This window comes from Crocuta crocuta, unplaced genomic scaffold (genome assembly GCF_008692635.1).
Source record: "Crocuta crocuta isolate KB4526 unplaced genomic scaffold, BGI_CrCroc_1.0 scaffold586, whole genome shotgun sequence".
In the NCBI taxonomy this organism is placed as follows: domain Eukaryota; kingdom Metazoa; phylum Chordata; class Mammalia; order Carnivora; family Hyaenidae; genus Crocuta; species Crocuta crocuta.
In genome coordinates this window covers 423,565-451,075 of record NW_027532407.1, presented here as the reverse complement: position 1 = coordinate 451,075, position 27,511 = coordinate 423,565, and the positions used below count along the sequence as shown (strand labels likewise).

The 27,511-nt window shown below is 44.0% G+C and overlaps 1 protein-coding gene across 1 annotated transcript in view; it reads left to right on the top strand.

Annotated features, from left to right (window-relative positions):
* Window positions 1–27,511, top strand: part of ENOX1 (ecto-NOX disulfide-thiol exchanger 1) — a 418,486-nt gene that overhangs the window by 308,582 nt on the left and 82,393 nt on the right. Inside the window, 1 exon segment of the mRNA XM_077778774.1 lies at window positions 20,327–20,511. Coding sequence (XP_077634900.1) covers window positions 20,327–20,511 — 185 coding nt within the window.

Below are 27,511 nucleotides of genomic sequence, written 5' to 3'. Positions count from 1 at the left end.
GATGAGTATAGCTTGTACACTGAAGACAGATTTTAGAAGGGTAAAACTAAAATACCCTTCCTTAATAGACAACCCTGAAAACATTTATAATGCACAAACAAATGTTCTCGGATTTTAATTACACCTCATTTAATCTCTGAGCTCTTTATAGGAGCAGATACTCTTTTAATTATGAAAGGTGTTTTCTAGCCGTTGATTTGCCATGGAAACCCACCACATGTAGGTGCAGATTTATTCTTTTAATTTCAGTAACACATCCAGCAAGGATTCCCCAAGTCTTTTAGCTAACTGAATCAAACTTGGGACTCACAATCAACTTCCGTTGGACCTAGCAGTATTCAGTGCGTCTGAATAGTTTTATATGTAGCTGGCATTGAGGTTAAAGAAATTAACAACAATAAGGCTCTCGCTCTGGCTATCCCCTTGATCGTTTTGAACACCAGGACTTCCTTCGTTTTCTTTTCTGATTCATTTACTTCCTGTACGAGAGTGCTTTTGAAAAACATTTAGGATGCCCAACAGATTACAGTTTGTCACAAGCCTGAGAAGAGGATTAGTGCTCCCCCCCCAGGCACCAGCCTGGGCACAGAAGGAAGGGGCCGCTGGGCGCCAGTGCAGGAGTCTGAAGGGGGCCATGTCACTGGCAGCTAGTGGCAGCTTTTAGGAGACACTGCATGTGGTCTAAGCAGGCTCACTCAGGACTCGGCAGAGGGACAAGAGCACTCAGACGTGAAAAGTGAGCCGACGCGGTGAGGCCGCAGCCGCCCTGAGATCCCTGCACCAGCAGACCCCCGAAGCGGGCACACCAGTGGTGAGAGGAGGCGAGGAAGGATAATCTGTTCACAGACTTCTGTGTTTACATGTGATGACAACCCGAAGGAGAAACGGCAGTGGTGTGTGTCCATCAGCAGCCACTGAATTAAAGACGAGCGTTTTATTTTCATCCACAGCAGAATGTCTTCTGGGAACAAAAATGCCAAACAAAGAAATGTGATTAATTAAAACTAATATGGCTGAAAACTGATGAAATGCACCTTCTGATGTGGGCTGAGTAGGCTGCTTCATTTCTGAATTCTGGAAATAGAGCTTCATTCTCCAGGAGCCAAGGCTTTTGCTACCCTCTACCCCCCACCCCCCTACACACCCCGGTCCCTTTTCAAATCTTGCTAATCTTACCAAAGGAAATCAAACATGTTTATTCCAGGTAGAATTTTCAGTTCCCTCATTTCATGTGCACTTACAGCTTCCTTTTCATAAAAGACATGTTTTTAAAAAGTGTAGAAATAAGTACTTTTGTAAATTGTCTTACTTTTTAAATACAAGAGATGGATGCTCTTAAATTGATCCTCCAGCATAGGATTCCTTTGTAATGGAAGCATCCCTGTCCAACCAGACAGTGTTTATCTGTTCTTTTTTTTTTTTAATTTTTTAAAACTTTTTTTTTAATGTTTTATTTCTAGGAGAGAGAGAGAGACAGCGTGAGCAGGGGAGGGTCAGAGAGAGAGGGAGTCACAGACTGAAACAGGCTCCAGGCTCTGAGCTGGCAGTCAGCACAGAGCCTGACGCGGGGCTCGAACCCACGAACCGCGAGATCATGACCTAAGCGAAAGTCGGACGCTTAACCGACTAAGCCACCCAGGCGCCCCAGTGTTTATCTGTTCTATAAAGTCACATTTGGAGCCTAAGCTCTCTTTAAGCTTAGCCCTTTGTTAATCTTATTTTTGCCCAGTACCTGATAATGCCACACTCCTGACCTCTCTCTCACACATATGCCCAAATTCTCCATAATCGTGTGTTTAGTGTAAAATTGATTTGTTCTGCTGAAGTTGCATTGTGTCTAGGAGACCCCAGATTTTGTCAGATACTCTAACCATGCACCTGTGCTGCACCCCCACCAAAGCCAGTGGAGCCCTGGCTGAGGATGGCAAACAGTGCGAATACCTGGTCTGCCCTAGCTTGGCTCTGACAGCCCAGCCCAGCCCAGGGTCCCAGCTGCTTTTGTGGAATAGCCTGAGGCTCTGTGAAGTGCTAGCTTCTTGCCTAGTGGCCTGAGGCCCTGGGGCTTGGTGACATCAGAGGAAAAGAGTGAGGATGTTAACAGCCCATCCACAGAAAGGGAGAACTCAGGAGATCTTGACCTGAGAAGCATAGACGAGTGGCCGGGGTGCAGCATGAGGTCACAGCGCAGCCGCTCGCACACAGCCCGTGGTCCCCAGGATGTCTGTCATCTGCCAAAGCACCATGATCTAGATTACGGTTTATTATGTTTTCTGGGCATTTCATTCTGATAAGGTTTGATGCAGGATCATTACATAGGAGAGTAGATTTAATCCAGTTTTCTTGGTAGGCTGTAAGGACACCGAGGGAATATTTATGTAATAAGACGCAAAGTTGCTATGGAAAATACTATAGCAACCTAACATCTCCCCAGACTCAGGCAGCCACTTGTAACGGCAGTCTAAATTTACATTTATTTTAGTGTCATTTTATCGACACTCTTAGTATCTCATTCTGACAGGATGTTAAAATATGTTTTCAGCTTGCATGTGAGCAAAATTAACACAGCGTTGTTGGGATTTAAGTGTGGTTTGCACAACTTCTGGAAAAAATCAGAATATTTTTGAGGGAGTTTAGATGACAGGATCTGGGTAAGTTTATAAGTTTTCTTTTTATTTCCTAAACATAAGAAAGAATTCTGTTGTAGCGTTTATTCCTAATTGTTCCTTTTAGTTTGTAAATAATAAGTAGGAATTTCTGATTATGAAATAAGGATTATCCTTTTTGACGCTGACATTTGCCAAGTGTCAGTTAGAATCAAGTGATTCTAGTATGTGCTTATAGAAAATACTTTGAGTAGAGCAGCCCGTTGCCCTCCAGCAGCATGTTACAATTTATAAATAAAATCTGTTTTTCATATACGATAATGCTTGGTCATTTTGGAAAATCTAATGATTAAGAATAATGAAAGAAGAAAAGAAAACTGTTAGTTATAATACTACAAAAGATGCTTTCATTTCTAATCTTTTTTCTTCACAGTTTAACTACCTAAGCACTTCTGTATATATTTTTAGGGTTCAGAAACAATAATTCTATATAGTTTTGTTTTCAGACAGTTCTTGTGTAACAAGTGAATTTTTTTAAAGCTTCCTTTTTATACATTAATGAAATAGAAAATAGAAAATGAGCGTCTATCTTTTCTGGATCATAGGCTCTTTTTCATGAATCTTTGGGAGTTGAAGCTATAATCTTTGAGGTGGTCAGAGTGGATTCCTGAGGTTATTAAAAGCCTGATAACTGGACCAGCCATCCCCAAAGCATCTTTTAGGCCTCTTAAACATGAATGTGGCAGAGAGGCTATAGATACGTGGCTGGTTGGTAGTGGAAAGATAGTATCTATTGATTTTCTTCTGTACCTCTCCATCTAAAATCTTAGAGTGTGACTATAACACTGTTAAGGTGGGACATTGGCCAAAGAAATCAATACCAGACTATATTAAAACATATGCTGTTACCAACTTCTTAGCACTGACGTAGTGTTTATGAACATCATTGTCCTAATTCTCCTATGTTTTCATTCTGCTTTGTTCATCAAAACACCGTTGGTGACAGTTACTGTACCTTGACTCCTAACACGGTTGCCCATAAGCTTCGTTAATCAAAGACCCAACGATGCTAAGTCTACTGTATAAATACAAACAGTGAGGACAGGGGGATGTCCTGTAGAATTCCAGGTATCTGTACACAGTTGAGTGCCACACAGCTACTGAAAAAAGTAATGGAAAGAAGTAATTACTGTCTTCCCTTTTTTGGAAATTCCCCCTGCATGATATGATGCTTATACTTAGAATCCCTGGACTTTGAAGTTTATAGCAGATTTGAAAATTATTATTATAGTAAGCTCTCCCATGTCCAAGTGGCTTAGAGACTCTGGGTGAATGCCCTTGATAGCAGAGAGGGACTAAGGGCTCAGCCACCCTTCTCCACAGTTTTCAGGACATAATGTGTGAAGCCTTCTGGGAAGAGGCGAGGGAGAGGGAACTGTACTTTGGGCAGCCCCATCTGTAGCAGCGAAGTAGGGAGAAGCTTTTCTGGAGCAGAATTTGCAAGTCATTGTCTTCATCCTAGTTCTTCATGCAGGGTGTTGCAGGGTCCTAAGGAGCCCATCAAAACTTCCAGAGCCACTCGTTGTGTCCCAGAGGCCCTTGCTTTCCACTTGAGGCACATGGGTCATTGACCTTTGATGCAGTTACCTAAATTTTCAGTTATCAAATCACTTTAGAAACATGTAAATATCGGGGCGCCTGGGTGGCTTAGTCGGTTAAGCGTCCGACTTTCGCTTAGGTCATGATCTCGCGGTTCGTGGGTTCGAGCCCCGCGTCAGGCTCTGTGCTGACTGCCAGCTCAGAGCCTGGAGCCTGTTTCGGTCTGTGACTCCCTAGCCTGTTTTAGTCTGTGACTCCCTCTCTCTCTGACCCTCCCCTGCTCACGCTGTCTCTCTCTCTCCCCTAGAAATAAATAAAACATCAAAAAAAAAAAAAAGAAACATGTAAATATCTAACACTGGGATATTGGTTAATTAATTATATATCCATAAGCAGCCTCGAGAAAGATCATATTCTAGCAGACTGTATAGTGGCATGAGAGATTCTCAGTGTATTGCTAAGTGATAAAATCCATTACAAATCCATGTATGGGTCGTGTGGTTTGCGTATGTGTTATATTCATAGTTTGTATGTTGGGGAAAATATGTAAGGATATAGGTCAAAATATTCAGTGATTATTTCTGGATGGTGTGATTATAGGTGATTTTTGTTTTATTCTCTTTGCATCTCAGAAATTTCCACAGTATATACATGCATTATATTAATAATTAAACTAATAATTAATAAGTGTTAATTTTTAAACTACCTAGGAGAATCTGTGATAAAATTCACATTGGTTGGGGAATTCCTAGCCATTTCCAGTCAAATAGGAACTAGTGTCAGATGATGGAAATTTATTGAGTTGCCTTCTTTTGCTTTACATTAGGGAATTTCCACATTTAATTTCCAGACCCCATTGGCTTACAATTTCCTATTTCAAGAACTGATCATATTTGCATAACTCTTAAATTAAGAGTCAAAAAATAATGCAAGCTCTAAACCAGGCAGACATGTTGAATTCTTACCCACAAGGAATGGCAACGATGAGTCTCTTCAGATGTGGAAGAGACCCTTAGAAATCATCTTGCACAACCACTTCCTGTTTTCACAGATAGGAAGATGCAGCCACATGTTGAGAAGTTATGTTATTTCCCCAAGATAGCAAGTGGAAAGTCTAGAGCTCAGCACTACTTTCCTTCTTTCCAGGCACCTTCACATGGCACCACTAAATTTTATGGGAAAAAAAGCTCCAGAATATCCCTCAAATGCCTTAAGTGGTATTATAAGAGTCTGTAACCAAATAAAATCAACCAAGAATTTTGAATGTCTGAGACGTGCATGGCACCATGATGCCATTGGAGGCAAAGGTAGAGGAGAGAATGTATTACCTTAAAATGTTAATCCAGACAAAGCTGACTGGGCCTCCTTTTTACTCTCCCCATTATTTTCTGTATTTTCTACTAAAAAGAGATTGGCTTCCACATAGGCAATGCATCCAGCAAACTGTTTTTAAGCCCAACCCAACAGAAATGCCAGTTTTTAAAAATACTCAGGAAATTGGCACAATCTCTTTTCTAGTTGAGTGATATTTATTTCCTCAAAAGCAATCTGTTCTGTGGCTTTAGGCAAGGAGAGGAAGAAATGCTTTGAAGAAGTGAAGCATGTTGGGAAAGAGCCACGTCGTGTCATGCATTTCCTTTGGTGAACCATCCACACTGTCATAGCTTGTGTTTTCCACTCCCCAGCTCTCCAGAAAAGCAAAGAGAAAAATCAAGACACTACTCAAAACCCAGGCACAGACTTGATGGTTGATCTGGAATGATCTGAACTAAAATATTATCCCTTTTATCCCATCTCATCCCATATTTCTTTGCATTCCCAGGGTCTGGGAGAGCCTATGAGAAGATCACCAGTTCACGGACTATCTAATTTCAGGATTAATTGTAGTGCCGTCCCTGCTTCCTTGTTCTTGGGGATTTTTGTTTTGTTTTGTTTTGATGAGATGTACCTCTCAATAAGTCTTCAAGATCTGAGGGACAGCATCTACAATAATACCAATCCTGTTCAGATGCACAGATTCAGGGAGGGTTTGACCTGGAAGAGATCTTACAAGTAATATGTCCTCTCCCTCCCCATCCCACATTTTAATTTAATGAGAAAAAAATGTGTATATATATATATATATATATTTTGTTTTTACCCCTAGCAATACATATATGTATATTTTTTTACCCCTAACAATAATTAGTTGGACTGTCAGATAAATTCTGCAAGTTAATATTGGGTAATTTTTATAATTACAAGTTTTCAGACACAATGTAAGTGACAACACATATTTGGCAAATCTTGTAGAGGTAGGATAAGAAATTGTATTCTTCTTTTAGTGATTTATCAGTCTGTTTTTCAGGAATTGTCTCCACCTGCCATACCACACTTTTCTAGTATAGTTTGTATGACCTGAGCACCCTAAAGTCATCCATTTCTCTATCCTTAGCTCTTTGCTTCCATGAAGTGTGTCACGCAATGTCATACTAACTACACAGCAGTGATACAATTAAGACACATATTCACAGAATTCTTAACGATGTGAATGGGGTCATGATACCGTTTGTCTTGCAGTGCCACAGTGAGGGGGGAAATGGGCACACAAAGTCTGATAAGACTAATTTAGACTCAGTCTTCGATCTGAGAGTGCTGCTTATGTCCTGGGAAGAATCCTAGCAGCACATCATTGGAGTTCGCCTTTCCTGGAAGAGCACTGGCTCACGGGTCCGTGCCGTGTCTGCCCACTGGACCCTCAGGATTATAGCCCAAGTGAGTAGATACACCCTGACCTAAGGAATCATGAGGGCTGAGATGATCTGAAAAGAGGCTGTGTAAATCTATTCGTTGGAACTCCATCTTCTCCCTGGAGAAGGCTATATTTTGTTTCAAGCAAAGAAGAGTAAAAACATAACATGGGAGGACCTTCCACCTCATGTGTTCCTTAAAGACTAGTTTGAGCTCTTTTCCTTTCCGAATGGACAGCACATTGCGCTGTATAGTACATGGACAAGAGTTTGTGAAATGAAGGGATAGGAAATTAAAACTAGGAAGAATTAATTTCTAATCTGTTGCAGGACTTTTTTTTTTTTTTCAGTTTGGGACACCCCCACCCCCTCAAAAAAATCAAAACAAAACAAAACAAACAAACAAAAATCACAACTATTATCTGTTTAATCCTTACAGCACTGACCATGTTTTTAAGATAAGTACCCTGAGGTCTAATGGAGGTTAACTAACTTGCCCCAAATCTCATAAGAGGAATGTGCCTTTCAAGTCCCTTCTTGCCCTCAGCAGTACCCCCTCTGCCTCCCTCCTGTATATAGTCTGTGTCTCCACACCTCTATGAACTTGGCAGGAGCAGGGATGTAAAAGAACATGGCCAGTGTTCTTCTCAGGACTATTGCTTCTCAGAAACAGCCCCTGTCGTCCCCACACCGCCACATGTATCCGGTCCCTTCTCCCCCCTCTGGGCAATCCTGCTTCCATAACCCCATATCAAAAACTCTGTGCGTTACTATTTAGAGCAGGGAGAAGAACATGACCCTTCAGGCCATTAAAAGATGGGAGACTATAGCAAGGTGAGGGATGCAGCTAAAACAAGGAACAGCAAAGAAATAAGATAATATGTGAAACTTTGCCCCCTAGAAGTAGGGGGCAAATTAATTGAAATTAATTAATTAAGTAAATGAAATTAATGCAGATGGAAAACGTATCTTGATTTTTCTTAGTAGTCGGAAGTTGTTGGGTCTTTGGGCTTTTGAAATAGAAATTAAAACTTAAATTGGACTTTTTGCCCCTTCAATACAACATTTTCGACTCTAAGGAATGTTATAATTGATGCGGGATCATCAGCACCATGTTAACAAAGCACTTTCTGTAAAACTATCCTTTGCGCCTTCTCTCTCGTGTTCAATAAAGAACGAGCAACAAGAGAGCTGGTTTCTCAGAGGAATTCTTTTAACCTTTCAGAAACAAAATATTTCATGCTAATTCCTGCTTAATTGGAAGGAAGTCATTTCTTTAAAATCATTGAATATGAGTTTGAAGTCTGTTCCATCCCTGACCTCCTTAATTCAATCAAGGTCACCTCATAAACTTGCCCAAACAGCTCTATTTCTCAATTAGAAGAAGGGGTAGAGCTGTTTAAAAGCATTTAGCATTTGATTAATCGTGCTTAACTGGGGCTTCCGCACTTGCAGAAGGTTTTTAGTAAGAATAAAACATTGCTACCTGAAAAATTACACTCATCAAAAACCAAAAACAAATCATTTTAATGAGCAAAGCAAAAACGGCTCTCTTCTTTNTTTTTTTTTTTTTTTTTTTTTTTTTTGTGGGGATGTGAGAAAGATTATCACACTCAATAAATAGAAGGTTTTAATATCTGAACAACTCTCTCCCAGAGAAAAATTGCTATAGTTTAGCCATCTAGACAGTTTTTAAAATACGTGCACTTTTCCCTGCCCAAGGACTCGGGGAAGATGAATGTGGAGTTTGTTGAAGCAGGATTTTGTAGCACTCGAGCTCTGGGAATGAAAGAAGTAATGAGAAGATGTGTCCAGTTGAAGAATGTGAACTTGAACCATCTTAAAGGAGGAGAAATCAAGGGTTCTGAAAACACATTTTTGGAAGGCTTTCTTCCACACTTCCTTCCTCTTTTCCACCGTGACATTCATTTGATAAGGGGGTCATTTGGGTGGCAAAATCATCAGAAAGGCTCCAAGGAAATAGATGAGTGAGAACTGGTTTCCTTGGGAGAATTTAGAGACAGTGAATAAAATAAAGAAATAACTTTGAGCCAGATGAAGTTAGAGGCCCCTGGAGGTATCTTAGTTTTGTTTCTGGCGGTGGCTTGGCAAACACCGTGTCTCTTCCAAGCCTTAGCCTTCTCAGCAGTAACGTAAGGCTCATCCTAAGAGAGTTGACTTGAGGTTATAAGAAATGACCAAGTAAGGGACTCTGGGTCCCTTACTTACATATTTGGCAAATACCTGGTACTGTGGTGATGTGGAGAATTGATGTGGAGAATTGTCGGTGAGCAGTAACTGAAGGTGTAGATGAGGGGCCCACAGCCCTGGCTCCACATGAGAAAGAGCTGGGAAGCTTTCCTGGTGATGCCTGGGAGTTAATATCCATGCGTGTTAAGTTATAAAATACTCCTCGGGTATTTCTGCTGCACAAAGGCCTGAAAATCACTGGTATATAATGTGAGGAGTGATGTCTGTCAATAATAGGTGAGAAAGAAAGGGGGGGAAAACAGGTTGAGGTAAGTTAATAAAGTATGAGAAGCAAATAAAAATGAAGTAAAAGATGGGGCGCCTGGGTGGCTCTGTCGCTTAAGCGTCTGACTCTTGGTTTCAGCTCCGGTCATCATCTCACAATTTGTGAGTTTGAGCCCTGAGTCAGGCTCTGAGCTGGCAGCGCTCGGGATTTCTCTCTCTCTCTCTCTCTCTCTCTCTCAAAAAAAAAAAAAAAAAAAAAAGAGCATAAAGAATTTTAAAGTAAAAAAAAATGAAGTAAATGATAAAAATACTTGGTGGAAAGGAAGTGACTGACATGGCAAATAACAAAGCAACAAAGAAAGAAGAAATGGAAGGGAGCCAGTGTATCGGCTTAAGCATGGCATGCATGACACAGGTGGAGAACCCAGTTGTAGCTGCGTGAGGATCATGGGCAGTATCCTGTGGCTAATCGGAAAAAGTTCGTTTGGAGGATGGAAAAAAAAAAACAAAGGTAGTCTGCTGCAGAAAAATGTGGTGAAGGCCAAGAACAGAGTCTCTGCTTTTTTTTCTCAGACTCTAGGAGAATAGCCAGGAACCGCTTTCTCATCCATCAGTGGATAGAGAGGGAAGCAGGGATACCTGGCCACAGGCCAAAGAGAAAAGCCTCTGATGACCTAGCAGCTGGGCTGGGAAGAGCGCACGTACAGGGTGGGTCCCCTCTCCTCAGTAAGAAGCTGGTGGGAGGGCCCCTGGTCAATGGTCATTAATTCCCATGGGACACAGAGGTAGGGCAGGCCTCTCCTGGGTGCAGACCACAGACCTGCTGCGATAGGAACTTTTCTCCAGAAATGTGGCTGCAAAGAAAAGTAATACACAACAGCACCCAGTAGATCAGAAAAATGTGTTTTGGAGACACTGCCTGGAGGATTTATGAAAGCATTCAGTCACAATATCATCGCGGGAGAGGCAGTAAGTAGCATTCAGAGAGGAACCAGTAGATAGATTGATGAAATGTGAGAAGCCAAGGCAGTGGTGGAGAGACTTCGGTGGCCATCTTGGAGGGTAAACTCTGGAGATGAGAAGGTCCTTTTAATAACAGAAGAGCTATTAGAAAAGGCTGAGAGAAAGCAGGTGTCAAAGAAAAATAATGAAAGAAGTATAAGACTGGGAAGAAAGTCATGAAGGAATGGGGATCTGGTCCCTAGAGGCCAGAGAAGTGGCTCTAAATCTCTGGCATGCTTTTAGCAGCCCCACCACCACCCCGCCAGATGGTTGTTGAAATGCACATCCTCAGGCCCTGTCCCAGACATTCAGATTCTCAGGGTCTGGGATGGGTCCATGAGTTCTCACTTAAGATACCAAAGTGGGACAGATGAGGGCTGCGTGGGGAGGAAACTTGGAGGAATCCTGGCCTCAGTTATTCACACCAGTGTCATTCTACCATGGTTATGTATTTAGAGAGGACAGGGATTCTTTCTGCCCTAATGTCAGGCACAAATTATTGCACATCAATCAGTCTCAACGCTAGTGACCAGGAGAGTGGAGAGGACGAGACCTCACGGGCAGCCCAAGCACGGTCACTGCCCACCAGTTCCCCCCAAGCTTGAGAGCAAAGTCTTAGTTGTGTCTTAGTGGACTGGATAAAGTTTATATAAAGCACAAAAACTGAGGGGGAGGAAAAGGTTTTCTGTGCAGCTCTTCTTTGTTACCCGAAGTATATGATGTTATGAAACACCTGTGAGAAAAGTTGCTATCCCTTGCAAAAGATGGTGCCTAGTCCTGAGAATGTTGAGGTGCCGGCTGACCTTCATTTCACATTTCCGAGTGTGGATGTGTTTTATGCGGGGTGTGTGTGTGTGTGTGTGTGTGTAAGTGTTAGTAGGAGCAGGAAATCCTCACTTCTTCAGGGGAAGGTTTCTTGAAGAAAATGAGAAGTGACCATTTGTTAAAAGGGAAAGGAATCTGCAAGTTGGTGGGGGAAGGAGGTGACGGGCCTTATGCTGCAGGCGGGTGAGGAAATGAGAAATGAGAGGAGGAATTCCTTCAGGGGAGTGGTTGCCATTTCAAGATTCTCTCTTTGGAGAAGACCAAACTGCTAGTTAGGGTGCAGTGGCCCCGAGCAAAAGCCAGTGGTGCAGCTCTGTACCCAAGGAAGGTGCTCTGTGCCTGAGGGTGGCAGCCACTGCTGAGGGAGAGGTTTCTACCCCCAAAACCTGTGTCGTTGTGTGACTTATCTTCGTCTAAGACTGCTCTGAAAAAGAATCTCTAAGGCCTTCAGAAGGTAGAATAAAGGGGGGTGGGGGCGCCTGGGTGGCTCAGTCGGTTAAGCTTCCAACTTCAGCTCAGGTCATGATACCGCGGTTTGTGGATTCGGGCCCCGTGTTGGGCTGTGTGCTGACAGCTCAGAGCCTGGAGCCTGCTTCGGATTCTGTGTCTCCCTCTCTCTCTGCCCTTCCCCTGCTCATGCTGTCTCTCTCTGCCTCAAAAATAAATATACATTTAAAAAAATTTTTAAAAGAAGGTAGAAAAATGGTAGTCCTGGATCTTAGAAATCAAAACTGAAAATGAAAAAGAAAACTGATGTCTGATTAAAAAAAAAAAGGAAGAATCAGGGTTGTGGGGAGAAACACCCTCTCGATATCCCAGCTGCCTGGATTTGGGGCTCCAGCGACCCCCCCTTTACCCCCCTCCTTCCCCCTCATCCTGCCCCGGCCGCCTGCGCACCTTCTCCTGGAGACTGCTGGGTCTTGTGTGAAAGAGGTCTCCACTCGGGCTTCCCTTCAGCTTAGCAAAGCATGGGCCTGCCTTGAAGACCCCATCCCGCCATCTTCTTGAAGGAGGCTCCCTCAGTGCTCCTTGCCAGCCAGAGCCTCCTCCCTCTTGGGCCTGTGACCACAACACGGTGTGGGGAGGGCGCCTCCTGGCTTCCACCAGGTCCAGACCTATAGCTAGTTCTTCCTCTGGCTGTGCAGGGAGCTCCTGAGGTCAGGCAGGGGTGTGCTTGGCACTCGGCTACGGTGGGGGGGGGGGTCACTGACCTGTGCTCGCCTGAGGCCTCGAGAGGCATCCCGCACCCCCACACACCATCCTTCAACAGGATTTTAAATTGCAGACTTCTCCTGCTGTTGAAAGGACTGGGCAGGCCTCTTCTCTCATGCCCCCTCCAGCCCCCCCCACCGAGGACAATGTGGGGAGCTGGGGGCGGTGTCAGAGGATAATAAGGTCGGCAGCAAAGCAGGAAGGCAAGATGTGACTTCTCAGTGGTGTCTGCACCCGGCAGCGCCTCGTGGCCACTGCCCCTGGCGCAGACCCCTTCGTTAGGATGAGCTGTGCGGAGGGGGAGACAGACGGGTTTTTTTCACCCAAGTCACCTACTGCCGGTTGTGCCTCCAGACTCACATTTAAGCCATTATAATAACAGGATCGAGCTTACCTGCACTCTCCAAATTACCCTTATTCCAGTGGCCTCACACAAAGATGGAAATAGACACCGCATTGTGCTTCTGTTTAGCTCTCCCTAATAATAGCTAATGTGCGGGTTATAATGCACACTGCAAATATAAAATGTTATGTCAATGCTAAGTTGTAATAATAATAATCCTGCAAAAATGTAGCAGAAGGAGTTTCTGTGAGCAATCTGAGGAAGATTGCTGCTTCCGTGGTGATACAGGTGTGACTGAAAAACAGATCGATCGCAGGCTGTCTGGCAGGAGGCTGGCCGTGCGGTGGGTGGGTGTCCACGACGCCATGGAGCTCTCGTCTGGACACTGGGGGGACCGACATAACAGCAGCCCGAGGACCCCGGCCTTCCTTCCCCGGGTCAGCTGAGGGCGGGCCTGGGCCTTGTCTTGGGCCTTCGACGGCCCGTTCAGAAGACATCTTGGGGACAGGACTCTGTGGGAAGAGAGGTTCTCCATCACCTTTACTAGAACTGAAGGCGCACAGCACAGTAACAACACAGGTGAGGTCAGGTGGTTGGGGGAGGCATCTAACTTTGGTCCTTCAGGAACCCCAAGATCAGCATGAGTGTTTGGACACAGCTCTCTTTATATATATACTATTTTTGTGTTTATTTATTTTTGAGAGAGAGAGCACAAGCAAGGGAGGGGCGGAGAGAGAGAAGACACAGAATCTGAAGCAGGCCCCAGGCTCTGAGCTGTCAGCACAGAGCCCGACACAGGGCTCAAACCTACGAACCATGAGATCATGACCTGAGCTGAAGTTGGACGCTTAACCGACTAAGCCACCCAGGCGTCCCTGGACATAACTCTCTTATTAACTGAATGAGGCCCAGGAGTTCAGCAATCAGTGTGGCCATTTCAGAGGAGGGAGACACAGGACAGAAGGAGGATCGCTGAGTGGTTTGAGTCAGGCCTCAAGACCGCCCAAAGGGGGCCGCACGGGTCCTTCCATAAGGATCATTCCCACGACGCTCCTGCACAAGATACTTGTGTGTCTATTTTAAAATAGGACCTCAGCTTAACCTCAGTCCGGTTAAGTGTCCGACTTCCACTCAGGTCATGATCTCAAGGTTCGTGGGTTCAAGCCCCACGTCGGGCTCTGTGCTGACAGCCAGCTCAGAGCCTGGAACCTGATTCACATTCTGTGTCTCCCTCTCTGACTGTCCCTCCCCTGCTCATGCTGTCTCTCTCTCAGAAATAAATAATTAAAAAACTTTAAAAATAAAATTAAAAATAAAATAGGGCCTCAGGCAGAACACGCCCCAAACAGCGCCACAAGTGGAAGGCTTTTTCTGTTTTAGCGACAATGTGGTGTCCCTGGCTCCTTCTATCTCCAGCTGCAGCACGTACCCGCGCCCAGGCTACCCCCATGGCATCGTGTCGAGGACTAGAGGTGAACTGAGCATAAAGCCTGTGCCCCCGACCCCAGCGTCTCTGGAACTCAGTCCCATCCCCTGTCAAATGGAAACAGTTTTCACATTCACCGTATCATGTGTTTCGAAGCTGCGAGGCGATGGTGCAGGTCATACCCCTGGCACGTTGCTGGCACCGCAGAATCGTGAGCTGTTACCACCTCTGCTGCCACTGCTGCTCTGTGCTGGGGGGCAATGGGGAAAGGAGACCTCTCGCCCTCACTCCAAAAGCAGGTGCTCAGGGCTTTGGGATGGGGCCGGGGCAGGACTGCCCTCAAAGGTGCCGGGTGTGGAGCTTCCTCCGGAAGCATTTGTCCAGACAAGCCGACCGTAGCCCCAGTTCAGGAACCAGGAGGCAGAGCGAGGGGTGGGCTGAAGTGTGCTCACGGCCCCACAGCGTCAGCTCCACCCGAGAACGAGAACGGGGACGAGGCTGAGGCCGTTACTGGGGGAAGTACTGGCTTACACCAGCTATTTTATAAACAAGGCCCCCATTTCCAGGGGCTTACCAGCAACAAAAAGTTTATTCCTTTCTTAAACTTTTTTGTATTTTTTTTTTGTTTGTCTTGGGAGAGGGAGAGAGGGAGAAAGAGCATGCACACAAGTGGAAGAGAAGCAGGGAAAGAGAGACATAGAGTACCAAGCAGGCTCTATACCATCAGCACAGAGCCCGACGCGGTGCTCGAACTGACAAACTGAAATCATGACCTGAGCTGAGATCAAGAATGGGACGCTTAGCCGACTGACCACCCAGGCACCCCAAAAAGTTTATTCTTGAGCACAGAAGAGCCCCTAAGCAGATACTGTAGGTCTCTGGGCACCTTTCCTGCATATGGTAAGTCAGAGACCCAGGCCCATTTCAGCAGCGGGAAGAGACATTATTAGAAGGCATACCTCACTCCCTCATGCCCCACTGGTGAAAACTAGCCTCTGGGGCAGTCACCTCTCAGGAACGACGCTGCACTAAGCAAAAAAAAAAAAACATGAGTTTGGGTACACAGCATGCTGCCTCTACCAGAGAGAGCAACCCCCATCCACCACCCTCAGCCACGCAGCCCTGCAAGAAGATTTGGCTTCCCAGGAGGCAGATATATGGAGCCTGGTGAGAAGTTAAGTCACCAGCCCACGGGGCCTAGAAGGCAACTGATATCGTGGGGATGTCTTCTAGGCCTTTGACCCTCCACACCATCCTGTGTTCTGACCCTATCAGCAAAACCGCCCATCTGGGCAGCAGCCGATGAATCCTTGAGAGAGGCTCCTTGTGTGGGAGAAAGAAACACGTCATTCGGCAGCACCCTCCTGCATCCCAGGTGTGCATCTGGCAGAGTGAAGGGAGAATGGTAAACACAGAGTTCCCCAAAGACGCAAAGATGAACAGTTCTTGAGAAATCCGGATATTGTTAGAAATAATATGTTAAAAGTGTTTTTATTATTTGGTTACATCTTGCCTGAGCATGAAAAAAGATATTAACATACTGTCAGCTTACTGGGACATAACCCAAAATAACTTACATTCTTCATATAGGGCTAATTATTTTTCTGAGGCTGGCTCAGGCTGGTAAGAGAGAGATTTCAAGGCTTTCCCCAGATTATTTACTTAAGGAAGCTAAGCATGCCACTATCTGTTCCCATGGAAACACAGTAAGTAATACAGGAGACAGGAAGAGGTCACTTTGACCATAATTAATATAAGGAATAATGGTTTATGTGGAATCTCGTAAAGGGTAAAGCAAGCTGCCGTAATCCCTTTAAACCTCTTCAGCAGTGCAATTTAATCTTTGGATCAATTTTCCTGCACTAACGTCACTTTGGTAATTTTAGTGGTCTAGTGCTAATTTTTGAAATGTAATTTAATCTTGGTTGGCAGTTTTTCTTAGGTTGCTATGTCATTTTTGGTCCAACCAGAAAATCCCAATAATGGAATTTTTCTAGGGTCTGAGCAATTGCACTGTCCTTCCCTTTTGTATGCCACATTTTAATAATCTGGCCAGTTGGTGAGTGAATTACTGATAATCCAGAGGCACCGCTAGATTCAGGAGTACCTTAAGAATCACCAAAGGAAGATTTCATTGTATTCAAAAGAGTAGTTTACATTTGATGGCTCATTGTGTTCTTTTTGTGTTATTCTTGAAAATGGGTCATTCATGTGTGGTGGCTTTTAGCTAAATATTCCACTTATCAGAACGCAGGACGCTCCTCAGGGAGTCTTACAAAAAGACACACACTGTAGTTTATTTTTAATCCTTACACTTATTTGAATAGTGAATTTGTTACACAGTCTCTCAAGGCTAAATTTTATCATGGAAGTTTGATTACACATTTTCCAAAACTGTTTCATTTTAATACAGTGTCCTAGAAAGAACGAAAGAGTAAAAACGAAGGGAGAGAAACTAAGGAATGGAACTTTTTCAAATTTCTGAATTTGTAATATCCTGAAAAAATGATATGAAGTTAGGAATTAACAGGACTTTGTTTCTTTTCAAGCTCAAGAAACATAATGTAGCTTGTTCCCAGAAGCCTCATCTGAGGGGTGCATGTAGGGCTGCACATGACACATTATTATGTTTACAAACAGGTGGCCTGAAGTTAAGTGGAGTCAATATACAATTTCTCACCCTGTAGAAATAACCACTTTGCTGCCACATGAGTAACCCACTTTTTTTTTTTTTGCAAATATCAAGCTTGAAATCATTTAATCAGGAATGTAAATTAGTTATATGCCTCAGTTATAAAAAACGTTGATGGGATTGGCTATGGTATTGATTTGAGGTGGAGGGAGTAGAGTTACAGCTGCTTTTTTTTTTTTTTTTTCATATAATGATATCACTTTCCTATTCCAGAAATGCAAACAGCATTGTCTCTTCCTTGGCAGGAATAGTGGCCACTCGGCTCAGCCAAGAATAACTGTCAGTACTGCCATTCCACAGGCATCTAAGAGAGACCATGAAATAATGGATGGTGCACTTTCCTATATGTATTTATGTTCAGATAATTTATTTAAATAATGTTGCTGGCACATGCTTTATAGCTGCTTGCATTTTGCTACACAGATTTCAGCGTATCTTGCAGACTATGCAATTCATTTGGAAAATGTAATTTCCATCCCTGCATACTAATCGATTTCTTCACAAACACCTGCTATCAGTTATGATAATAAAAATGCCACTCTAAATTGAAAAAGGGCCAAATAGAGCTTCCTAAGGAAATGACTTAAGTGTCTTTGAATGCTACTAAATGTAGTAATGTGCTTATGTAGTGCCAACATTTTTTTCATCATTTGCATTTTCCGTAATTTTGCCCTATTACAGCATCCCTCTCAAATGATGCCTCATAACCATTTCCTTGTGGGTTGGTAAACTGAGTTGTCAAGAGTTGGTGTCACGGGGTGTGGACAAGATCTGGAGTTGGGCAGTGTGATGTCAGAAAGCACTAGCTCATGCTCCTGGCTATTCCCTGGGTCGTTTCTGATTTTATGAGTAAGTACCCGAAAACTGTAAAATTGGCTGCTCCTTGGTCTTGCACACACATAGACACCAAATAAAATTCCCTTCATTCATTCTCTGCAGCCTCTAGTTCATTCCATGCACCATTGCCAGACTAATCTTACTAAATCACTGATTCCATCATGTCCTTCTGCTGTCCCGGCACCTGGAGTAGATCTCCATCAGCTGCCCCACCGAATCCCACTCTCTCGCCTGACTTGAGAGCCTCCAGCCCCTCTCATCACCTCACACGGCTCGCCTTTCTCTCACTGCTTCCAGTGAGAGTCACTGCTTCTCACTTGCCTTTCTGGTCAAGCTTCCCTCCTTCCTGTCCCAGATGGTCTCCGTTAAATTCTCCTCTCTGGGTGTTTGCTTGTGCTCTTGCTCTGTCCAGACTCAGACATCCTACCCCAGTTCTTGGGGCCTTCAAGGCCCTCTTTTATCATTCTGGTCCGCATCTTCCTTTCTCTTCCCTGAGCCCCAACAGGATGTATTCCCTTGACACTAAGTTGCACTTTTTTTTTTTAATTTTTAATGTTTTTTTATTTATTTCTAGGAGACAGAGAGAGAGACAGTGTGAGCAGGGGAGGGTCAGAGAGAGAGGGAGTCACAGACTGAAACAGGCTCCAGGCTCTGAGCTGGCAGTCAGCACAGAGCCCGACGCGGGGCTCGAACCCACGAACCGCGAGATCATGACCTAAGCGAAAGTCGGACGCTTAACCGACTAAGCCACCCAGGCGCCCCATGTTGCACATTTTTTTGTTCATTCAACCAACATTCATCAAATGCCTACTATATGCCAGGCATCAGGCTCTTCTCTATTCCCTTGCATGTGTTCATTCCTTTTCAAATGTATCAGTTTCTCTGATCTTCTAAGCTGCTTGAGAGAAGACATATTCTGGCTCCTCCTTCCGTGATCCGTGATGCCCAGGCAGGCCTGGGCACAGAGTATGTATGCAGTAAATGCTTGTTGACTAATTGATCCCTAATGGTTTGAGGTAGGGAATTTTCTGGTTAATTGCATGTTCTATTTGATTAGTATTTCCGTGTGTACTATACATAATCATTTTGCAAAGCAGAATACCATAAACCACTCAACTATAAAACTATTATTAACATAATTTGAGGTTTGATACTTGAGGAGAGAATTCACTGGGGTCTCAGAGCACTTTGTGGAGATCTATTATCAGCGTATGTAATGTGAAGGTAGCACATCTAGGAGGCTGACCTCCAGCGGTCTGATTGGCACCGGGGAGTGGAGGGAGGTGGAAATGAGCACTTACAGAGAACCTGCTGGCCAATAGGCCTCACATTATGCCCTTGCAAACCGGAAGTCACTTCTCTGAAGAAGTTTCTAATAAGTTTTGAAATTTTTCTTTCTCTTTTCACTTGCTTACAAGAGTAGAGTGTGTTTTCTGTGGGACGGGGAAGAAAGTGTGGGCAACTGGTGGGAGTGTGGAGGGGGAGAATTCGAGAGGGATTTCGAACGGTCTGATGAGAATTAACGCATCTTGACTGGCAGAGACTTGAAGACTAGGTTTGAAAACTATTTGTGCTGCTTACTTTGTGGGACAAGACTATCCCTCTAACGTCTCTGTGCCTCATTTTTGTCATCTGTAAGGAGTGGGATTAAGAGCAGCACCTATGTCATAGGCTTGACGGGGACGAAGTGATTGATCTGCGCGAAAATCTCGGGGTCCAGTGTCTGTCACACACTGGGTGCTCGGCCGGGGCTTATTATCAGTGGAGAGACCCCAACCAATAAGCTGGACGCCACCCGCAGTGTTGCTTTGTGCCCCCCACTCTTGTTTATTCAGTCTCTGCTGTTTCTGCAGCTTGGGGATGTGCAAGGCCCGGAGTTACCAGTCTCAGGTTCTCTGTAAGACAGAGATGTGAGTCAGGTCCGAGTGCACACACGGAGAGTTTTCAGCTTCAGGAAGGAGTGTTACTGGAACCGCTCAGCCTTGCAGGGAAGCAGAGCTTTAATCTGTTGGCGAAACAGATGGAAGCGGCTCACCGTCCTGATAAGGAGGGGGCAGCAATCTGTGCGGCTTGTGCCAGCGGCCCTGCAGGGAGGAGCCGTGTTCGGGTCGCTCCCTCTCTCCCCTGGGACGCGGTGCAGGCCTCAACCTGTGGGCCGGCTGATTAGGTGAAAGGAAGTGGCCCTGGGAGGAGCCGAGCGAGCCTGCAGAGGGGACAGTAATGGGGTCCATCCGATTGGCGCGCCTGGGCTTCTCAGTGCTGTCACCTCCTAGCAGAACTTTCTGACTTGTGGGAGGGTGCCTCAGCCTGGGGGAGAGGTCACGAGGCGAAAACTTGGGAGGAATTACTCTGAGCCCACAAGAAACACTCCTCCATCAGACAGGACAAACAGAATCAATAAAAATCCCCAAAGAGGTAGATGCTCACCACCCACAAATCAAAGAGCCCCCTGGGCACAGGCATTTGGGGTTTGTTTCTGAGCTGGTCCAAATTTGGGGGAGAGACGCCCCCTCCCACGGGAGGCCCCCCCCTCCGTCTGGGCAGGAAGGTGACGGACTCCAACTCATTCTGTTTGTCTTCCAGCCCTGGCCGCGCAGGCCTACGCTCTTAAAGAAGAGAACGACAGTCTGCGCTGGCAGCTGGACGCCTACAGGAACGAAGTGGAGCTGCTGAAACAGGAGAAAGAGCAGCTTTTCCGGGCGGAGGAGAACGTCACCAAGGACCAACAGCTCCAGTTCCTGCAGCAGACCATGCAGGGCATGCAGCAGGTACCCGGGCCCGGCCTTTCTTCCTTCTTTTTCTCCCCCTTGTTTCTGACCGAAAGGGATGCGTGCATTAAATGGACATGAACTGGGAGCCATTTGCCGAGAAAGGTGAAGGAGAAGAAAGGTCAACCACAAGCTAAGTCAGGAGAAAAGGCAAGTGCTAATGACTGCGGAAGGGCAGAATCTGCAGAAAAATCAGGCTGGAGAAGTACGCCCTTGAGGCAGGAAGCTAAGGAAGGGAATCTAGCGGGTTGAAAGGTCTGTATGTGGAGCTTGGCCTCATGGAAAATGGCCAGAAAATCCTTGTGGATCATGATGCAGGGGTTTTAACATCTGAGAATTTTTTTTTTATGTTTATTGATTTATTTTGAAAGAGAGAGAGAGAGAGAGAGAGAGAGAGAGAGAGAACGTGCATGTGAGGAGCAGAGAGAGAGAGGGAGTGAGAGAATCCCAAGCAGGCTCTGCGCTCTCAGTGCAAAGCCGCACGAGGTTGGCTTGAACTCAGGAACTGAGAAGAAATCAAGAGTTGGAACTTAACCGTGTGAACCACCCAGGTGCCCTACCACCTGAGAGCTTCTAAGTTAAAAGCGTGCTAACAGATTTTACAAAAGCGTGGTGAGCTTGTTTTCAAGCTCAGTGTACATGTAAACTCTGGATTGCTTTCACTTCTTTTGGGCTATACTTAGGGTCTAGTCAGGTTTCACAAACCCACTACTGTACATATTTAAGACACATTTGTTGATGGAAAAGATGAAGCTCCAGAATGGGGGGTGATGGGCAACTCTAGAAACAGGGTGGTGTCTATGCCTTTGTGAAGGGAGCCAGACCTCACCTCACGCACTGAAGTGACACAAAGATGCGTCTACGGGAATTGTTAGGAAAGGACAGGAGCTGTGGGGCATTGGAAGGAGAAGAAGGGACATGGACTGCCGGCTTGAGGGCTTGAGGGGAGGGGAGACCTCAGCTAGTCCGGAAATGGAACCAAAGACTCATAGCCGGATTGATATCTGAAAACATCAAGTGACCTTAGATTGATAGAGTGGAAGTTATCATCACACACGGTATCTTATACCACCCCCTCTGAATGCACAAACCTCACTAGTCTTTTCTGGGGGAAGGATTTTTGTTTTTATTTAAACAAGGGAAATGTAAATAGGACGATGGGAAACTAAAATATATAGTAAGTAGGATATCGTTTTAATTCCCCTATCCGTATTGACTGCTCTCCAAGCTCAGGAACATGAATTGCCTACAAAAGTGTCTTAATGATTAGAGGTAACTGCTACAGAAACATTAGCCAAGCAGGGAAAAATAATTGAGAGGAAAGGATTATTAAAAAAAAAAAAAAAAAAAAAAGATGTGCAGATTGGGATATAAACAAGTTAATGACCAAGTCACAGAAATTATGTCTTAAATATCTCCTGCCATTTTAAAGCAATTTCTGAGTCTTGGCTTTGAGTCCTAACTGGTTGGTGTTCACAGTGTGTGTTAGACAAATCAGTGCGATTCAGAGGTCAGAGCCAGCCAGGAAAATGTCATTACAGTTGCCGCTCAGGTCCCTGCACTTGGAAATTGGTGTAACAGCTGCTGTGCGAGGCTCCCGGGGTTGTCCATATGCCCGACATGGGGTGTGCGTCGGCGCCCCTGCCGGGAGGAGAGTCTGTCTGTCAATTTCCCCAAAGACCATGAGGCCAGACCTAGGCCAGAGTTACCATCTCATGCCTCATGCAATGGGCCCTCTTTTCCTCCAGGAAAGATTACCCCAGTTGCTTTAAAAGCTGATGAAACTGGGGGTGCCTGGGTGGCTCAGTCAGTTGAGCGTCCAACTTCAGCTCAGGTCATGATTTCATGATTCATGGGTTCAAGCCCCGCGTCGGGCTCTGTGCTGACAGCTCAGAGCCTGGAGCCTGTTTCGGATTCTGTGTCTCCCTCTCTCTCTGACCCTCCTCCGCTTATGCTCTGTCTCTCAAAAATAAATAAACATTAAAATTAAAAAAAGAGTCGGATGCTGAACCAACTGAGCCACCCCGATGCCCCTGGATAAATATATATTTGTTGAATGTAGGAGTTATGGACAAGAGCACACAGACAGGAACTAGCATGGAACCCATGGGGAGCTCTGGATCATTTGGGATTCTTGGACCATAAAATAGCAAGGTAGACAGTGGTGGGAGCTGACATCCTACAAGTATTCATAGCTCTTCCTAGGACATGGGAAGCACTCACTCAGCGGCAGTGGCTGTAACTAATTTTCCATGGTTGTCAGGTGGCTACTTGGCAGTCTCTCTCTTTAGTAGAGAGTTCTAAAATATGCGTGCTCTTTAAGAGTCGATTTCTACCTTAATATCATTTTGAATAAGTTACCACGACTTGTGAATTTGAGCCCTACCGCAAAGAATTCTGCTGATTTTAAAATTTACTCTCAGTCTGCCCACTCTCCGCTTTATTCATTAGAAACTCATGATCTCACAGAAAGTCAACAGCTAAAGGAAGGGTTAGCCTTCCACATGCCGTTGTTTTAGCAGTTGATCTATGGGAAATTATTTCTGCAACAGACAGAAGAAAATAAAATCTTAACAGCCTTAGATCTAGCATACTGTGTTTAGAAATGCCCTCAAGTTTAGCTAGAAAGTTTTACCCTTTCTTCTCTTAATCCCTTAAAGATATTTTCACTGACATTTTAGTCTCTCTTATGTTCATGAAGAGAACATCATGGGCAAGGGTCCTAAGGCTGAAAACCCTTGGGTGACTTTGGTTGTTTTTGAGTCTACCCCTGTATTACATGTGAGTCACAATTTAATATTAGGGACTTCACACAAAAGGAAATAATAGTTTGTATCTATGGTAACACCATAGCCTTGGCTTGATCTTATGCTGGCACTGAAGTCAACTTGTCTCTGCCAAAAGGGTAGTGAGGTGGTTGGCTTTCATTTGTATCTTTAAGTATACGAGGAAAGAATATTCATCTTTTTTTTTAATTTTTAATGTTTTTTTTTTTGAGAGAGAGAGAGAGCATGAGCAGGGAAGAGGCAGAGAGAGAGGGAGACACAGAATCCAATCCGAAGCAGGCTTCAGGCTCTGAGCTGTCTGCACAGAGCCTGATGTGGGGCTCGAACCCACGAACTGTGAGATCATGACCCGAGCCGAAGTTAGTCACTTAACCGACTGAGCCACCCAGGCACCCCAAGCATATACATATCTTAAACTTTCATTTATCTTCCAGTTATCACTGAATTTATTGAGACAAAATTTACATATAATAAAAATACTCTCTTTAGGGCTACAGTTCTACGAATTTTGACAAATTGATAGATAGCACTCATATAACCAATACCACAGTCAACATAGAAAAGTATCCTATCACCCCCCAAAAATTCCTTTGTGCCCCTTTTTAGTCAATTCAACTCCGAGCAACCACAGATTTTTTCCCTACCCGTTATAGTTTTGCATTCTCCAGAGTGTCATGTAAGTGGAATTCCATAGACTACAACTTCTGAGTCTGGCTTCTTTCAGTTAGAATAATGAATTTGAGATTCCTCCATGTTGCTGTGTCTATCAGTAGTTCATTCCTTTCTATGCTGGATAGTATCCCATTGTAAGGAAGAGCCATGATTTGTTTTTCTGGTCATTTAACGGACATTTGGGTGGTTTCCTCTTTGGGGCTAATATGAACAAATGTGCTGCAAGCATTCACTTGCAGACTTTTTGTTTGGATATAGTTTTCATTTCTCTCGGGTAAATACCTAGAACTAGAATTGCTAGTTCACATGGTAAGTGTGTTTAACTATTTAAGAAACTGCTGGACTATTTCCCAAAGTGTCTATACCATCATGCATTCCCGTGGGATACGGGAGCATCCCAGTGGTACCATGCCCTTGACAGTCAGTGCTTGGTATGGTCAGCCTGTTTTGTTTCATTTTGTCCTTTTTTAGCCACTATAGTTAAGTGTAGAATGGCATCTCATTATGCCTTTAATCACACTTAAATTTAAACAATACTTGTATTTTCATTCATGAGGAGAGGTCAATATGTCATAATTTTAAATAACCAATTTAAAAATCAATTCCTTTTGAAGCCTCGTGTAAATCATATTGACAGGACTGCTAAATATTCACATAACAACAGGACCCCATTATAAGCTGCTGATCGTAAAACTGTGTATGACTGATGATGGTTATGTCAGAAGGGTCCCTCGTAAATACTTTGAGGCCACACTTTTTAATGGCGTTAGCAAATGTCATCTGAAGACCAGCTAGCTGTCTTTCGGCCAGAAAACCATTGGCCCATGTAGAGCAGTGGCTTCTAGCACTCATGGCTTGACATTAGTAAAAGACCAAGGCTAGTCAGCTGTCTTGACAACTTTTAGCAGGAACAGGACAAAATTCTGGATAAGAGGATTATCATGATCAGCAGCAGCTTAGAAATTAAGTAACTCTTTTCCCCCTTATGCTTAAAAGGGAACATATACATGATTTTTCTGTATCTGTCTTACAAAACCTCACCAACCTAGACTAATTTTACAGAAGGAGACAGAGAAATATAATACTGTTATTTTCCTAAAATATATAGTAATCCCAGCTGGTTTTTGCCTAAGGTTGGCCAAGAGTTGGTCTTTGGGATAGATATTGAGAAATAAATGAAAGTGTGTTGAAATTACAGATGCAAATGCATCTGACCACTTAAGCATCTCTTCTGAAATCTTCTCTAAACCTATTCAGTTGCTTAGTAAGTACTTTTTAGAAGAGATAATGAAAAGTGTGTGCTCATTTCCTCTCTCAAGTTCACATGCACTGAAGTGTCATGTGTTCATGTCAAAGCCTGGATGAGTATCACGGCAGCCGGACTGCGCCGTAGGTGGTGGGGATGGCGGTCGTGGTGGGGATGATGGTGTTCCTGACCATTAGGAAATTTCAGGGAAAGACGGGTAAAATGAGCTATGTGCAGGAAAATTTTAGAGGCTTAAAAAATTTTATTTCTGGAAAATAAAAAAACCTGTCCCTTAAAAATTATAAGAATCCTCAAAAGCCCAGCAGGCCCATTGTGTCCAGGGGCCTTCAAACGGTGAAGAACTTGGGAGAGTTTCTACAGGCAAAGAACACAGTCAGATCTAGCAGGACTTTGTGACAGGACTTTCTCTGTGCCCTTGATAATTTTCCACTTTTGTTTTCTGTTTTTATTTTCTTTCTGAAATGCCCGCCAGTTAGGTAATGGACCTTCCTAGGCTGATGCTATGTGCCTATTATCATTCTTCTCATGTTATCTGTTTAAACTGTATCTTTTATCCTTTCCTCTGAAGTTTCTATTTGATCATCATGTTATTTTATTTCCAAATGTTCTTTGTCTTCTTCGATTACTGTCTTTTCATGCAATTTTTTCTTTCTTTTTTTTTTTTTTTTGGTTTCAGTATCTTCTCAAATCTCTTTGAGAATACTAAGTAGAATGCTTAAAATTCTTTTTGTTCCTGAGTCATTTCTATTTATTCCAGAACTGGGCATTTGCTTTTGTGTCTCAATCTGTCTCCTTGCTGCTACAGGTTTCTTACGGGGTGATGTTCGCTGGTGTGCTTCTAGCTGGGAGGGAAGGGAGTACTTCCCCAGGAGCTGTGGGGCAGGTCTGCCAGCGGCTGTGTCCAGCTCTCCTCCACTCTTCTCCAAGGCCACGTCTCCTCCCACACAGTGGTGCACTCACTACTCACCACCAGGCTTCACTTTCGGGACAGTTGGGGATCCCACAGACACCAGAATCTGTCCTGCATGAGAACTGCCTGGAACTCCCTTCCCATTCTCTCTGCTCTTTTACGTTTGTTCACTGACAGCCATCTTAATTGAGTTTCTGGAGGAAGAAAAACCAAAGAGCAGACAAACACGTACTGTGTCTGACATCTTGAACAAGAACATGTTTCAGGGGCTTTTAACTCTAATCCAGTCCTCGGATGAATTCTTGGTTAATGTGTGGGCCAGTGAACTCTTCTCTCCCGGAGAAAAGAGTATTACGAATGATTCTGGCTCTCCAGAAATATAAAGGGAAAGGAAGAACAGCAAGCACATTTTGCAGACGTCTAAGAGGAAAGGACATGGGGACTAACCGCAGCATGTTTTGGAGTAAAGACAGCTGCTTTGGGATTGGGAGGCAGATACACAAATGACAAGGACTTTAGGGTAAAGGAAAGGAAGGCATGTAGTCAGGAAAAGGCAACATGAAGAGGCTGAAATCTAGAATAATGATAGAGAAATGGTTAAGTTTTTATCCATTCTGTTTTGGGTTTTTTTGGGGGTTTTTTTGTTTTTGTTTTTGGGGGTTTTTTTGGTGTTTTTTTTTTTTTTGGATTTTTTTTGCCCTAGAAGACTAAAAGAGGCAGGGAATTGAGGGAAAACATGCTAATGGTGTGGAAGGGGGCAAGCCTCAGCTCAGATGGATGTGCACAGAGCAGAGGAATAAAAGCTGTCCTAGACGGAAGGTGAGAAGGGTGTGCAGAGGTAATGGAAGACACAGGGGGAGAACAGTTCTTCTAATGCAGTTAAAAGAAAAAAAGGGAAAATGATACAAACACACACATAGAAGAATTAAGAAAATGGAAAAAGACATTTTTCTAAAGGAAGAAATTCAACGTTTTTATACATGACAAATTATATTTTAAGAACTTTTATGAAATATTTAGGTAAATGAAGTAAGGATTGATTAGTCTGGAATTTAAGTTGCAAGGTATTGTGAGGACTTCCTTCCAAGTAGGGTTCATGAAGCTCAAAAATGACAGGTAGAAGGAAGAAATCACACATACGGCATGATCTGGTTGTGTACTCATTCTGGAAGAAGCACATAACAACATTATCATAATATCTTTAATATATGAAAACATCAGGACAGAAGATAATTCAGTGTCAGTGGACAGGGCAAGAAAATCGCATTATTAAAAGAAAGAGAAAATCACATTATTACAGTATAGAGAAAGAGGCTTTCTTTTAGACTTTCATGCATAATTAATAAAACCTTTAATCCTAAAAAG